The sequence below is a fragment of the Melospiza melodia genome, chromosome 8 (genome assembly GCF_035770615.1).
Source record: "Melospiza melodia melodia isolate bMelMel2 chromosome 8, bMelMel2.pri, whole genome shotgun sequence".
NCBI classification, from domain to species: Eukaryota; Metazoa; Chordata; class Aves; order Passeriformes; family Passerellidae; genus Melospiza; species Melospiza melodia.
The window spans coordinates 27,768,577-27,784,013 of NC_086201.1; the positions used below are offsets into that span (position 1 = coordinate 27,768,577).

The window sequence follows — 15,437 nt, forward strand, 5'->3', positions numbered from 1 at the left end:
TGGACCAGGATAGCTGCAGTGTTTTCAAGTCCCTTCTGCTTAATTTTCTTCAGCTATGCCTCATTCTAGATGTTTAATTGGCTTCCTTGTATTAGACTTTATTTTGTGTTGCTTGGTTGTTTTTTTTTTAAATAACACTTCAATTTATTTGCTTCTACGGAGCACTTTTCATTTGGTGTGGCCTATTGAACAGGACAGCTCATAATCAGTCTGGGCCTTGCCCCAGGAATAAGTTTTGCTATCTCTAGATAGTGATGGCCTAGTGCTTTCTAGGAAGGTGTGAGTGAATATGCCAGAGATTTTTGTTTGATCTAACATAAGCTGTTAGAAACACTGGATTTGAAGCAGTTTAAGTGTAGGTTTAAATTTTGTGAATGATTTTCAAAAGGGAGGGGGTGGTTCAGTGCCATAGTACTCCAGAGCTTTCTGTAATAGCAGTGACAGTTTATGAAATTGCTGCATTAAGATTTGTAACTTCTTTTCTTTTGAAGTCTCGCTCTGTTTCCAGTTCACCTGTGATGGTTGCTCCACCAGTTTATCAGTCTCCTACGTACCATTATCAGGTATCTGTTTGAAAATGATTTTCAGACCATCACTAATCCTCCAGCCATGCAGTCCTATTTGCAGCACTGTCCCAGGTCTGTTTATTCTTAGGAAATAGTAGTGTGAAACATATTTTAACTTCATTGAAGACTTTTCAGTAGAATACAGTTTATTTTGCTATGTAACTACATGGAAGTTTATTAATTTACGTCTTCTTTTGTAAAGACAAAAAAAGATTGTTGCAGGACAGCTGGCTTATCATCTAAGTCAGACTCCTGCTTAGAGTAGGGCTGGTTAAAACAGGTTTCTTGGGTACTTGTCCAGTCGAGTTTTGAGCTGCAACGATGAAGATTGCCCACAATGTTTCTGGAGAGCCTCTTCCTATACTTGACTCTTCTCATCATAAAGACCTTTCCCTTAAAGCCACATTTTTTAGTGGTTCAGCTTGGGTTCATTGATTCATGTGCTCTGAGCACCTCTGTTGAGAGCATGACTTAAGTTTTTGAAGTTTATTAAATGGTCAAGTTGGAGGCTGAGTGGAAATAGATAAAACCATGTTCCTGAGTAATTTGGGGCTTAATGAAAATCATATTTCCTCTTTTTAGTTAAGAATTAATTACAGATTTGAGAATAGTAGTATTCTATGTGTATTTGTTCTTCACCACATTAGTGACAACTTCTTGTTCAATTTTAGGCACCAACACAGTGTCTTTCAAGTCAGTGGCAGTGGTCTGTTCCACAGGTAAATACAGTTCATAGTTACAGCATCTTACCATGACTTTTCACCTAGTTAGAAGGCATGCTGTGCTTATCCAAGAGTGAGATATCCCACTATTCACAACTTGGTTGAAATTAGTATTAATTGCTATATTTTAGCAATGTATTTACAACATTTACTGTTGCAATGGAAGGCATAAAATAACATCTGTTGAAACATTAAATATAAGTCTGATGTAGAGCAAGCATCCTCCCCCTCTCCTTCCATTTAGCAAAATATTTGTATCAAATTACCTAACAAATTCTTTAGAAGCAGGTAAAAACTACCAAATCTCACCTGATAAAGAAATAGATATTAACTAACCAGTTAACTGATAACTGTGACATTTCATAGCGGTAGATTTAGCAGGAGCACTTGGACACACATTGGGTAAAATCAGAGCCAGGCCCTTGAAGTAGGAGGAGGTTATTGTTAACTTAGTCATTTTGTGGGGAGAGTTTGTGTTTTGTAAAAGAGCAGCTTAATATGGAAATCTGGACACTTGAGGAACTTGAAGAGTTTGAACCTGAAGGGAGGACCAAGTCCCTTAAGCTTGAGCTGTTGCAATGCAGCCTCGTTACTTTAATAGCAGCCAGCCTTGTCTGGTTATGGTCTGTTCCACTCTAATACATTAATCCATTGCTTTGAAATCAGGGTGCTGAATTACAGAGAGTCTCTAATAATTTTAAAACAAAAAACTTGTTTTGCTAATATAACCATGTTGCAAGGGAAAATTTAACTCTGGTATGTTTCTGTGATTTTGAGATTAAATTAATTTTACAAGTTTTAGGATTTTGCAATGCTCTCCAAAATGTGAATAAAATCTGAAAATCATGTAAAATTAAAGGACTTTTTTTTCTTGTACTACCTGACCTTTCTGTCTACTTCCCTCTTGCTTAGTTTCTTTAAGTAATCAAGGATTAATTTCACATTTTATTTTAAAGCTTTATCTTGTGTTTATATGTAGCAAAGAGGACTGTAAAATAAGCTCTTCTCTTTATCCTGCTTAAATTAGAACATTTATTAGAATAATATGTTTTATTTCAGTCTCCTACCTCTTCACCTCCACTCCTGTACCTGCAACCATCTGAAGTCTTTTATCAGCCAATAGGAATTAACCAGGAAGGTGGATGTATATCTCCACCTCTCCTAATGGAAGCTGCAGTTCCTGAGGTATTACAAAAAACGTAAAAAAGTATACTGAAAATTGAAGTCCTTATTTGTGATTGAAAAATACAACATTTTATTTTAAGCACTGGCTGTTAGAGTAGTGAGGTCAACTGTTCTGGTGCTTATGTTGATGTTAAATAATTTCAGTCGTCCTCAAATTAGAACATGTCTTCCTGTGTAGGAGAATGCTTTGATTCTGAAATATTTTAGAGAGTCACAAATGTATTGCAGACAGCAATATAAGGACTTGTCAGTTGGTTTTGTTTGCAAGTAATGTTTAAATAAAATGACAGTTTATTCTTTGGAATGTTGGGTTGAATATCCCTGAACCACAATAGCTTTCTAAAGTAATTCTTCTGTGAGTAGAAGCTTTTTCTAAATATTCTGGTGATCTGAATTAAGAGTGCTTTATTGTACTTTAAAAATTTCTTAAGCATTAGAAATGTTACTGATATCGAATCAAAAAACTGTAAGCAAAAAATACTTAATCATTCAATCAATCTATTCATGATGGGATATTAGAAATTGTAGTAGATGGCTACAGGAAGAACTGAATTACACACATTTTCACTTTGGTATTAATTGGTGCTTCTCAAACATTCATCCCTCATGAACAGGGAGGCCAAAATAGATGTTAAATTAGGACATCTAATTATTAATACTAGTATTCAAGTATGGTTCCAAAAGTAAATGGGTATTTTATTCCTACGAGAGAAATTCCAAAACTGGTATTTCAGACATCTGAAGTACAAAATTCTGACATTCTGAAGTAATTTAATTTCCCTATGAACATACTGAATAATACAAGGCTTGGGTTATGGGGATTTTTCTTCCTTTCTGAAGGCGCATAAATCTTGGTATATATTTTATAATCATAATAATATTAGCAGTACTATTTTACCTTTACTATTTCATGATTTTGTTATAAAGGTGTACAAAGGTCTGAAATCCATGAGCATTAAGAAAACAGTTGAAATTATTTAAGGAATATTTGGATATAATGTGCTCTTGGTTTACAGGTAGGCAATTCATTCATGTTAAAGGAAACAGTGTGTCAAATATCAGAAGAATGGTGTAAAATTCCAAGAATACTATGTATTACTTGTATGTAAATATTTTATAGGTATGATACTGCTGGGAATCACATTTTCAATGTGCTAGTCTACACATTTAAGCACTGTTCCCATTAGAGCTGAGTGAAATTTGTAGTAGAGAAGCTGCTACTGCTGTCAAGGAAAGTGATTTATGACACTGATTTAAGATAAGTTCACTAAATTTTGCTAATCTGTGGGGAAAACATAGATTTAAATATTGAAATTGGGTTTTTACAAAAGTCACTAGTTCAGATAAGCATAGCCCACATTTTGAAGTTGTAAGGATTCTAAATTCCTATGAAAGGCTTAAAAAACTTAACATCGTGAAAGAAGCTTTTGTGCTAATTTTTTGTGTTCTTTTTGTATCAGCTGTATTCTGATCATGGAGTTCAAACCCTACATCACCAGCCCTATGTCCAGAGTCACATAGCCATGCCTGCAGCTGTGAGTATCAAACCAAGATAGTTACAGCAAGCACAGCAGTATTGCTGTCTTCTTTCTTGAAGCAGTGACAGTAAGATAAGAGGGGAATGCTTGAAAAATCTTTTATTTATTAATTAGTACACGAGGAAATGGGAAATATTGGAAACAAACTGAGATTTTTCTTCAACTGAAGTTTTGTTACAGAGGGACAAGCATGTTACTTATTTTGGAACTAATTCGGGAAACTAAGAAGTCAAAACATGACTAGTTATTTTAAGACTGAGCTACAAAGTAAACTGCAAATAAGAAACGTTTTGAGAGAAAATAGTGAACCTTATTCAGCTCTTTAAGGTGATGGTTACAAATCCTTGTTTCTTTCTCTGGGTCTTTACCTCTTATTCATTACTTCAGCCTTAGAAAAGCACCTCATGTTGTGAAGAGTTGAGATTTTGAAACGCAGAAAATGAAAAACTGTCCCAGTCAGTCACCTGTGGGTGTTTTCTTGTGCAGTTCTGATTTAGAAAGGCCCTTTGAATATTATTCCATGTCACCTATTGCAAGTTGGATTTTTTTTGGTTTCCAATTTAAGGTCCTCTTGCCTAAATTAATAGGACTGTTGATGCCATATGTGAAATAATGTCAAAACTGATTTGACATTATTTGATTTGAAATAATGTCAAAACTGATTTTTAGAGATCTAAAGTTGTCAGTAATTAAACTTGATATTACAGCACTTACTCTTCTGTGAAAGGTGCTTACTCAGGTGCTTACATGAGTGAATAAAAGTCATGTTATAAGCTCTCTTTTCCACACATTTTAAACTTATTTTAGTTTCAGCATTTTTCCAGACCATTGTATAACAATATGTACTGAGTATTTCCAGCAGAGGGGGCTGTCACCCAAGTGTTGTCTTGGAATAAAGTGCTCTCTATTTCTTGCTCATTCTCTCCTGTTTTCTCAGAAGTCTTGTTACCTAGAATTAAAACTCTGCTCTGTTCAGGTCTCAAGTAGATTCATAGTTAGTTAAACCCTTCCAAAGACTTACTGAATTCTGACAATTTTATTCATTGCAGGTAGATGCTGAATAGTCTTTGTTTTAAATTTTATTTATTTCGTTAGTTTCATTTACTAGTAATTAGTAGTTCTAAAATATAACTTTTCCTTTAAAATTTTCTTACTACCTTTTCACATACCACTTGGAGTTTGAATATGTTTCCCAGGTACTGAATATGATCAGTTTGTGTTGTGTGTCTGTGGCTGAGCTCTCATCAATGATTGAAAAAGGCAAATGTTGGCAGCACACTGCTATGTGCTAGGCAAGTGCCTGTGGTATTACCACCTGCTCCCCAGCTGCAGAAGGCAACTGCCTGTTGGCTGAACTCTGCTTAAAATAGCCCAACAAATATATCTGCTGCTGGAAAACTGCCAAGTGGTGGCAGTAGTAATGCCTGAGGTAATGGCTGTACCTTGGAGGTAATCTGCTCATTGCCTCTATTGCACTATGTATTCCCAGTGCAATTCCTGGGCTTTGTCCTAGGAGCTGTAAGTCAGGTGGTGACAGTGGGATGCTACAGCTGCTATCCAGAGATTTTTGACAGCTGTAGACTTATAGCTTTCAAATGCAGCTCACAGCACATCATTCTCTCTGTTCTACCATCAGTACAAATAGTAGTAACTATTGAGTTACATCAACAAAATGCTATTTTTAGTACAAAGTTTTTAATAGTGCTAAATGAAAATTAGAAAACAACATATTCCAACTTCCAACTATAAATTATTTTGAGATCAAATTTTGGTATTTAAGATAAAGTTTGAATCAAAAATGCTAATCCCCTCCCTGTGTTTGTGTGTTTGCTAACGACATTGAATATATTTACTTTAAGCTTAATACTTTTGGCAATTAACAGCATGTTCTGTTGATGAGCATGTGACTTCAGATATTCGCAAATGTACAGATGGATAAGGCTAACATGCATTCTCAAAGGCTGCCAGATGATGCTTTTTTTAGGAAGTGAGAAGATTCTCATCTCTACTGGAGGTTTCAGATCATCTCCATATTAGAAGATAATATAGGAATGTTTGGATGCTTCCAAAGAGTTTACATTAAATAGTGTCTGGTAGCAAAAGTTACCTGGGCTATAATAACAGTGGAACTTTAGTGAGGATTGAAATTTGTCATCTTTGATTTCAGGCCCAGGACAAATACCTGTGAATTAAGTTTTAGTTTTGCTAAGTGTTTATCTGAAGTTCTGAGGCACTGGCCTGGCAAATGTTAGTTCTGTATTCTGTGTGTATATGAGGGAGACCCTGGAGGTAAGCACACAGTTGCAGTCTACAAAGTACACAATTGCAGTCTACAGAGTGAGCAAAGTGTAGAAGGTTCTGGCCTATGGATTGGGTAGGATTTGTTTTATTTCATGCTCTTAGCTTTTCTTTTTATCTGCCCTTTTGAGCTGCAGTGTCCCTTTTGGGGCACAGGCATAGTTCTAGTCTGTTGCAGTTACTGCTTTTCCTGTAGTTTGTGTCAAGCAGAGTTTTTGGGTGGGATCAACAGTACCAGACAATAAAGTGTCCTTTGTGCTATAGTTCATGGATGCTTGCATTCAGATCACAGTGGTGCATGATGGCCTTTGCATGGTGAGTGTTCTGTAAATTTAACTGAACATAGCACACTTTTTCTCTGCAGGTAAGAGTAATAGGGGAATATTTGTGTTCAGTGTGCATAAGCCATATAAATGTACATGTCTTTGTAAATATTTGTATAGATACACATGGAGGTAGATTGATGTAAATTGTGTCTATTATAACAGTTCTGGTGTCATCATTTGGGGGAAAGTTTAGTTATTTTATACTTGTACTGCATGTTATTGTCTGATGTTCCATGTGAAGCAACAAAAAATATTGCTGCGTGTTTTCTGTGTAGGTAAGTGAAATTGAAAGAGGATAAGCCTTTTGTTTATAGATATGTTAGTCTAAGAAATGTGAATCTAAACTTCTAGTTATATGATTGCCAAGAGACTTGTCACTAGCTGCAGCTAGGTCTGTTGCCTCTAAAATGGCTCTTTTAAACTCCACTTGCTAATTGGATATTAACATGGAAAGGTACAGGAAGTGCATGCTTTTTCTCATATTGTTTCATTCTGTGCCCTCTTTACAAACTTCTCCTTTTCTGTTTGTTTGCTCTTACTTCAGTTCAGTGGGTTTTTTTCTTTTGCTTTCTCTTTGTTTGATAACCGTGTGGAGAATCCACTATTAAAACATTTGGGCCACTCTAGTCTATCTTTACTGATTAATTTTTCTTTTTTTTTTTGTGTCCAGTCCTTCCTGTGTGGCTGAGATCCATCATCACCATAGGAGCTAGCAGCTGCCAGTTGTGGCATTTGGGGTCAGTTGTTTCATTGCAATGCTTGCTATTTATGATTTAGTGAATAATAAAATGTGCTCAGATCTAGCACAGTCTGCAGCATCACTTGCCTGCTTCCTGCAGATTGACACTTGCTAATAATTCTCTTCAGAAACCAAACTCTATATAATCAGTGTCATTCATTCCTGAGATGGTAATGTATATGTAAACTCATCATTTTAGTTAAACTGCCTGAATTTTATATGAGTTTGGATTGTTTTCCTTCAGAAAGAATGAATTTTTCTGTACTACCAATGTATGATTCTTTTATTTCTGACAACAGTCTTAATTCTCTTTTGACAACTTCCATTTTTCTTCTCCCTATTTTGTGCAATTTACAGTAGCTCGTGTTTATAGGGCTGTACTCTGGCAGGTGCTGAAGAATGCTTTTACTGTGAAAATGCTGCCTCTAAGTTGCTTACACTTTTTTAAAAATTAGAATTTTGATGAAAGGAGGCCTAGGGAAGAATATATGTTTTGCACATCTTAAAATTGGAGTAATTTTCTTACTTGATAGCCTTTAAACAGCTCACTGATTTGTAGCAGGGCCTTGCTGTATGTTAAGATGTGCCTGCATGATTTACCCCCAGCTGTGGCTTTTAAACAAATATTAGACGCCTACCAGTGTAAAACTGAGCATAATTTTCTCAGTAGACAAAGAGAATGTGTTTGTGTCCTACCTATACTAACAGGAGTTAAACTAAAGAAAAGGAGAAACACATTGGGGTTGAAATCCTGTAAAGTGGATATGAAAACTGAAGAGCATGGAACCTTGGAAGTTTTGAAAAGCAATGCACAAGGTGACGGGGAGTTAGTAGCTGATGAAAAGAGACTGATATCTTGAGATTTATAGTGGTTTGGATATCCTGATAGAGGTGTACGAGCTGCAGCTGTTTGTATTAGGAAACCATCAGAGCCAGAAGGGAGAGTAAAGAGTTAAATTTAATAAAACAAAAAAGTTAGTGATGAAAAGGCCTGGCATAAGAAATAAAGTTAGAAAAAATGGACAGTCTGAGTCTGTCATATGACATAGTTAAGTAAAGAGTAAAAGAGATGGACAGTGTACCTTTGGGATAAGGAGCAGCTGAGATAGGGGGATTGTAAGAGAATTTTATCTGTGGAAGAAGAAACAGAATAGTACAAGTATTCTAAAATCTGTTTGTGCCAATACCTAAAGTGGTAGCTGTGTTTTCTGCATCTTGCCATCCTTTTGTCAGCAGCTAGTGGCATCCACTGACAAATTATGTAAGCACAGTCCATTGCCTCTCAGTTTACAAATAAAACAGCTTTCAGTTTGTTAGCTCAGGTTTTATGGGTCGGGTACTAAAAACTTGATGTCAACATTATTGTAAGTACTCATAGTAAAACATTGCTCTAATCTACATTACAGAGAATGCTGAAGGAAAAAAAAATTGATTTGGTTACATAGGTTTTCACAGAATGCTCTGTAAAAATAAATTTTCTCCATCCAATTAGAAAGAGGATACAATTGCTTTAATACCTTGACATTCTTTAGTAAGACCATATGATCAATGAACAAAACTGGATTATTTTCTTTCAGTAAAAGCTTTCTGAATCCATGCTAAGATTCCATGCTTGCAAATAAAGGAGGGTATTTCCTGCCGCTGTGGGCTTTATGACCTAGGTGCATAAGAAAAATCTGTTTTTCCTGTTTGCACCAAGTCTGTGCAGCTGATGCAATAGTGGACTGTAACTATTCATTGGAGCATTATTAATGCAGTGAGTGGGACACACTTTGGAACAGAAGAAACAACCCAGCATTTTCCCTCTCTTTAGGAATTGAGGTTGCATTCTGTGAGAAGAAATGTTCTGCATCATTCGTCTGTGAGTCTGAAACCTCAGTATGCATCAAGTCATCAGTTGCCTCCTAGAAAAGATTACAGAATGGAAGCTAAAACTTTACACCACCTTCTACAGATGCTGTAAAACACTGGGGTTTTTAGCTCTGCATTTTGCTAAAATACTTCATCACAGAGAGAGTATGTTCTTCCTAACTTCTGATATTTCCTTGCAGGTTCCCCAGTTAAAATACCGCTACTCTCTGTCAAGTAATAGCTTGAAATTTTGTAGTTTGGTCAGGTAAAACCACATGAAATAATAATTTTTTCCCTGCACTTCCCTTCTTAATACAAACCCTGTTACAGGACAAGAAGGTGATTTCTGAAACAGACTACTGTATGTATTCCAGTTACTAGCCCAGACTGAAAGCCAACATACTTCTACTGAAGAGATAATGTCACCTTTAATTTCTGGTTTACATAAACTTTAAAGATTAGTTACAAAGTTGAAGCCGTTTTGCCACATACAGCATTTTTGTACTGTGGATAAAATCTGATTATTTAAATCCATGTGAATTTCATTTCCATTCCAAAATAATTTGTCTGCCTTAATTCTTCTTGTTATCAGTGTTCTCTACTTTTATAAGGTGTTTTACTTTGTGTCATTTTAGTGTTTGCAGTAATAATTTTTTAAAATAAAATTTGGACCCCTAGTTTAATAATGATTTGTTCTCATTCTAATATTTTTATTGCATATGCATTTGGTTTTACAGTTTTTAGCTATAGGAAAAGGAATGAAATGTCTACTTGAATTAGAAAAAGCAATGAAAATTTCTTTGCTTTTTTGGGGTTGTCTGTATGAAAATAAGGAACTCCCTGGTGGTATCACAAATTGAGATGAAAGACTATTTTTTCCTTGATTTCAGGAAAATAACTTTGTTGTTTAGTTGTGGTGTCATTTGTTTGGTTTTTGTTTTTGCTTTTCTCCTCACCTCCTAGGGTTCCTTCTATTCATTACAAAATCAGATTCCCCAAAGGTTGAAAATACAGGCTGTGTATTTACAGTAGTGCAAGTATGGTTTATTGCTTCTGTAGCACTGAAGCCTTTATTTTTTGTATCTAAAATATCCTTGAGTTATTCAATTTTATCTGTTTTGTAGTAATTTGGGGGCTTTCTTTTTGTATGGATTTGTTTTGTTAGTACTTTCTTCTTTTTAATCATTCAGAGATCTTGCCAAGCAGACATTGTAGTCAGTGAATAATCCATGTATGATATGTAAATCTCATTCAAGATTCTTCTGGTGTTCAGTAGTGTTTTGTGGTGTTGTCCAGGAAGAGAGTTAGAGTCTGGTTCTGGTTTTATGCTGTTTTGAAATTGTTAGGAAAGAAGATGCCATGTACTAGGTCTTGGTTGCAAGTTTCCTCAAGTGACTTTGCATCTTCTGCTAGGTAGAAAAATTTACACAAATATAATTTTAATAATTTCTCTTTTTAAGAATTTATTGCTGTAGCAGCTGTAGTGGATTGTTTTATCACTAAGTATCAAAAGTAGTACACAATTCTTTTGAGGACAAGTAGAGTTCAGCCTGTTTTTGGAGGGGGAATTCATTTGTTTTAGGGTCTCATGTTTCTGAGCAAGTCTGTACCACTAAACACATCTGTCCAGTTCTGTTTAATTTTCACGTTTTAGAACTCCTCGATACAAGGTTATCATAAAAATCTTGGCTCATCAAAGCCAGAATTCATTTCCATTGAAGAATTTTTACATAGTAAATATTTTTAATGAGGTTTTGTCTCTAAAGGTACCAAAGAAAGAAAGATTATGTTCTGGTGGAGCCTTACTACTTGTGTCAGGAAACACACATGTGACCCAGGGTTCTGGAGATTTAGTCCCAAGCCTGTATTTTTTAAATCTGCACTTTGTTTACCAAATGTGACTTCCCTGTTTTTAATTGTGCTTCAGAGATTCAAGAAAGTAAATTTTACAGTGAGTACTAATTTAAAAGAAGAGTGCTTAGAGGGAAGTCTCTTGAACTAATTGCTTGAAAGTGTACAAATACTGTGCAGTCACATGTCATCAGATTGTGGCTCTATTCCAGACACCCACAAAATGTAGTTTATTTTCTCTTAATTGATGCAGATGTTAGATTGTTGATAATGAGTTAATCCCATGGCCTTTGCTTCAGAGACCACTCACTTTGTTTTAGTTGCATGTGAACTTGATTGTTTGGAAGGTTACTCAGTGTCAGGCACTGAACTATCCCTGCAGTGTTCCCCTGTGGGGTGTGTAGCATCAGTCTGGAGGCACTGTTAGTTAGGGTTGTATCTTCAGGTCTTAACAAAGCTTTGTTTTGGTCTGAGAGACTGAGAAGAAACCAAGTAGCTCTGAATATTGGTTTTCCTCCAGGAACTGGCAGTCACTGTTGAAATACTGAGGCCTTTTCATTTATATTGTAGCTCATCTTTGTTCAGAGTGCTTGCCAAGAGTGATGGCATGACATCAGACAGCAGTGACTGAGCCAACCTTTCAGGAGTTGAATCTCTGTAGGAAATGTACCTGACTTAGCTGGGTGAATCCCTGTAGTTGAATTAAATGTGTACTGGGGAAGAACCACATTTCCTGAGTGTCTAAAGTTGTGCTGTTTTGATGTTCTGGCATTCATGGCTTCTTGTTCCTTTATACTGCACTGTCCTATTGTGCTAGTTCAGCTTTCTGGAATGTGGAGATTGCCATGCTGTTCAGCAGAAGTCATTTAGTTAACCATAGATCTTCAGATGAAGGTTTTGGGGGTTGGAGAAAGGGTCATGTTCTTTTTGGCCTTCTGCAGTTTCCCACTGATAATAGTGAGGCTCCACACTCATGCTAGGAGGGAATGTATCCCCATGTGCCCTGTGGGCATGCAGTAACTGATAGCAAATCACCTTTGTGCATTGGCTCTCACATTCCCATATTAGCGAACTAGGTTAATTTTCTGGCTTCCACCCCTTAGAATTTAGGAGAACTGGTTGGTTTCTTCTACTGAGAACCTGGTTGGTTTTCTACTGAGCTAGCTGTTACAGTATTTCTAGCAACTGCTGTCTGCTTATGTTACGTTTCCACTGCAGAAGGTTAGTTCTAGCATTTTCTATTTCATAAAATAAGTGCTGGATAAAAGCTTGGACAGGCAGAAAGTTACTGAAGTTGTCTCTCAGATATTTTTTTTATATCTGTTTGGCTGTTGTTTCTTGTAAAATGTAGAATTCTCTGGTTTATTAGTACTTTTGGTTCCTGCTTCAGATCTTTTGCAAAAGAAGTCTGTTGTTCCTGAAAAACTGTTTACAGTTTTCATTTTAAATTAGAATTTCTTTATATTCAGATACTCATTTTCCAAAAGAGCTAAGAAGTCATTGAGTAAACTGCATTCCAGTAGTAACTAGCAGAACACATGGCTCTCTTGAAATGTTTTTGTCTGTTTAACAAAGTTATAAAATGTGAAAATTTGTATGGCTGCAAAATAGCTTTTTTTTTTGTAAAATAGTTTTGTGCCTTTGTAATGTGGAAGTACTACAGCAGGTTCAGTTCACCTGCTTTAAAAACTTCCTAAGTTTCCTATTGAAATAAAAACTATTCAGCTTAAGTCCTTATTTTAAGGATGTAGAATACAGTGCTATGTGTGCAGTCCTGCACACTAGTCCTTATATAGCTGTTATACAGAAGATCCAGATCTAGCCCATTCAGTTTGTTTCTAGAATCCATGGGTTTAGTTGGTGGCTAACATATGGCTGAGTGTTTGATACTGTATTGGAGATACAGATGATACACTTGCTACTGCCTTGATAAGTGAGACACTGTGAGTGCACAGAGAGAAAAGTTGAAGAAATTTGCAGATCTCATTTTAGAGAACTGTTTACAATTTTAGAAATTAAAAGCTCTTTTAATTGAAACTGCTTGTAATACAGTAATAATAAACAAGCTTCTGTATTTTTGGATTTCTAGTAAAGTTCTGAGTTAGTAGCTACAAGTTTAATTCCAGCTGGTCTATATTTACTGTTTGGATTGTAACTTTTGTTTATTGTAGTATCAGAGTTTTAATATGGGTTGAGAAAAAATGAAAAAATGAAATTTAACTTTGATCATTAAACTATGTTTTAATGACTGCAAAAGCAAACTATTGTTGTCATCTCTGTTCATTGGTTTTAGAACGTTTAAGTTAAAGCTTACAGCAGAAAAGCTGGCTTTTCTGCTCAAGTTAACCTGTTTAAGAAGACTGTTCCTGTCACATTCACAAAACTCTTCCTTCAAAGGCAAATCAAAGGCTGAACAAAAAAAGCAAATTTCCAAACCTCAGAGCCTTCAGAATGGCATCCTGATACTTCGTTGGTATCTTTAAATGGAGTCATTCTAGAGAAAAAAGAAATGTCAGTGTTTTAGTTAAATCAAGTGCTCTTGGGAATGGGGGTGTGAAAAATATTTGACAACTGAGTTGCAGAATTCTTCTGATGGAAGCTTTTTGCTTTTTCTGTCATTATACTCACTCAAACAAAAACTTTACATTTGCTTTAAGTCATACAACAAAGGAAGTAAGCCTGAAAAAGTTAAAAGGGGAACTGAAGTTCAAAAATGTTGCAATTTGAGGTTTTTAATATTTAGGGGGGTTTTAAATGTGTTAAGTCCTCAAACTAGCTGTTAACTACCCTCAGGTTCCAAAGAAATCTGACTAATTTAGCTTGTGTTTGTAATTTGTTTCTTGTATCTTATTTATGTCTATGCCCTCTGTTTACATTTTGTCAGTGATGACTGATCTATAGCCAGTAACAATGCTGATTTCTTTATTGTTTTCCATGTAACCTTTATAAGCATGCTAACATTTCAGCCCAAATTGGAAATGTGCTTGATCCAAATATTTTATATTTTGACTTTGTTAGAGGGAGTTATTTTTTTTTATTGAGTCAATTTTGGTCCTAGTGAAATCTTTATTATTAATAATACTTTAGGTAATTGGTAGAGGTTTAAGGTATTTGCATTTCTGCTGCTCACTACATCACCCTTGAGAACAGGAATGGATCTTTACTGGTGGTACATCCATGAGAAGGTTATTCACTTAAAATTTTTCACTGATGAGCTTACCTGTAACAAATTCACTGATACAGGCTGCCCAGACTAATGTTTTTTGTCCCAGTGGTGGCCTAACAGGCTGGAAGATTGGAGATGTTCTCCTCTTGGAGTCCTCATCCAGTTCTAAGTCATGGGATTGAGCAGGAGTCATGTCATGGTTGTGATACACCTTCAATTCCATAGCCCTTAAACAAAGTCTGTGATTTATATTTTGAAATGGAAAATTACAATACTACTGCTTTTGCTTATTTTTGGAGTTAATGTAGTATTAAAGCAGTGTGATTCCTGTTGCTTTTAACTCACTAGCCAGTGTCCTAACCAGAGAGAGAAGGGTTGTGTCTAGGATAACATTAGGTATTTGGTATGCTGGTATAGCTGACTCAACTGCAGATTCAGTAATTCAGGATCTTTCTTGAGTTTCAGTTTAGGTACTGTTCATACAGGCAAGAAACATATTTTGTGTACTTGTATTGTTTTCATAATTTTCCTTACATTTTATTATTTCAGTGAAGAGAAAACTGATCAGGTATCATCTCCCATTCTTGATCTCCTAAGGTAATGGGGGAGGGAATGTTTAAACTGCATTATTAAATGGCTTATGCAGATCCTGGGTTTTGGAGAAGTAAATATTTTTATTCCTGTAAATAGGCTTTGTGTTCAGATGGGTTTGTCACAGATGTTCTAAACCTCAAGAAGGGTTGTCTTAACAATTGTCTGAACAATTCTAGCAAGAGAGATCAAAAAGGGATGCCAATGCCACTTGTTTGGCACCAAGGCCATAGGCAGAGCCTGCCCTGGCTGTCATATTGATTGCAGCTTAGCAGAGTCAGGAATAGGAGACATCTGTTTCCAAACTGCAGTTTCAAGCAGTTCCAGTCCTTTTGTTCAGTAAGCCTAGTAAGGTAATGAGAAAAACAAAAATGCCTCCCACACGACAGCTTTTAAACCTCCCTCAGACAAGAGGGAACAAAGCAGATCATGAGCAAGGGGAGGAACAGCCCTGAGGTGTGGGTAGACAGCAAGGCTTGTTTGTCACAGTCTGGTCAAAGCTGCTGTGCACAACTGCTGCTGCTGCTTCTCATCCTGTGCTGCCAACAGGCAGTCAGTAATCCAGCATGGGACCCACATCCTTACTGATGGGCTTCTCTTGCTG

At 36.1% G+C, this 15,437-nt stretch overlaps 1 protein-coding gene across 2 annotated transcripts in view; it reads left to right on the plus strand.

Moving 5' to 3' along the window:
• The window catches only part of BOLL (boule homolog, RNA binding protein), a 29,753-nt gene extending 19,943 nt beyond the window's left edge, over nucleotides 1-9,810 (plus strand). For both annotated transcript variants that reach the window (XM_063161393.1, XM_063161394.1), the window contains exons 10-15: nucleotides 492-563; nucleotides 1,238-1,285; nucleotides 2,348-2,473; nucleotides 3,934-4,008; nucleotides 7,306-7,372; nucleotides 9,188-9,810. In XM_063161393.1, the coding sequence (XP_063017463.1) occupies nucleotides 492-563; nucleotides 1,238-1,285; nucleotides 2,348-2,473; nucleotides 3,934-4,008; nucleotides 7,306-7,323 (339 nt within the window). In that variant the 3' untranslated portion in view covers nucleotides 7,324-7,372; nucleotides 9,188-9,810. The remainder of the gene's footprint in view (nucleotides 1-491; nucleotides 564-1,237; nucleotides 1,286-2,347; nucleotides 2,474-3,933; nucleotides 4,009-7,305; nucleotides 7,373-9,187) is intronic.
• The last annotated feature ends 5,627 nt before the right edge of the window (nucleotides 9,811-15,437 follow it).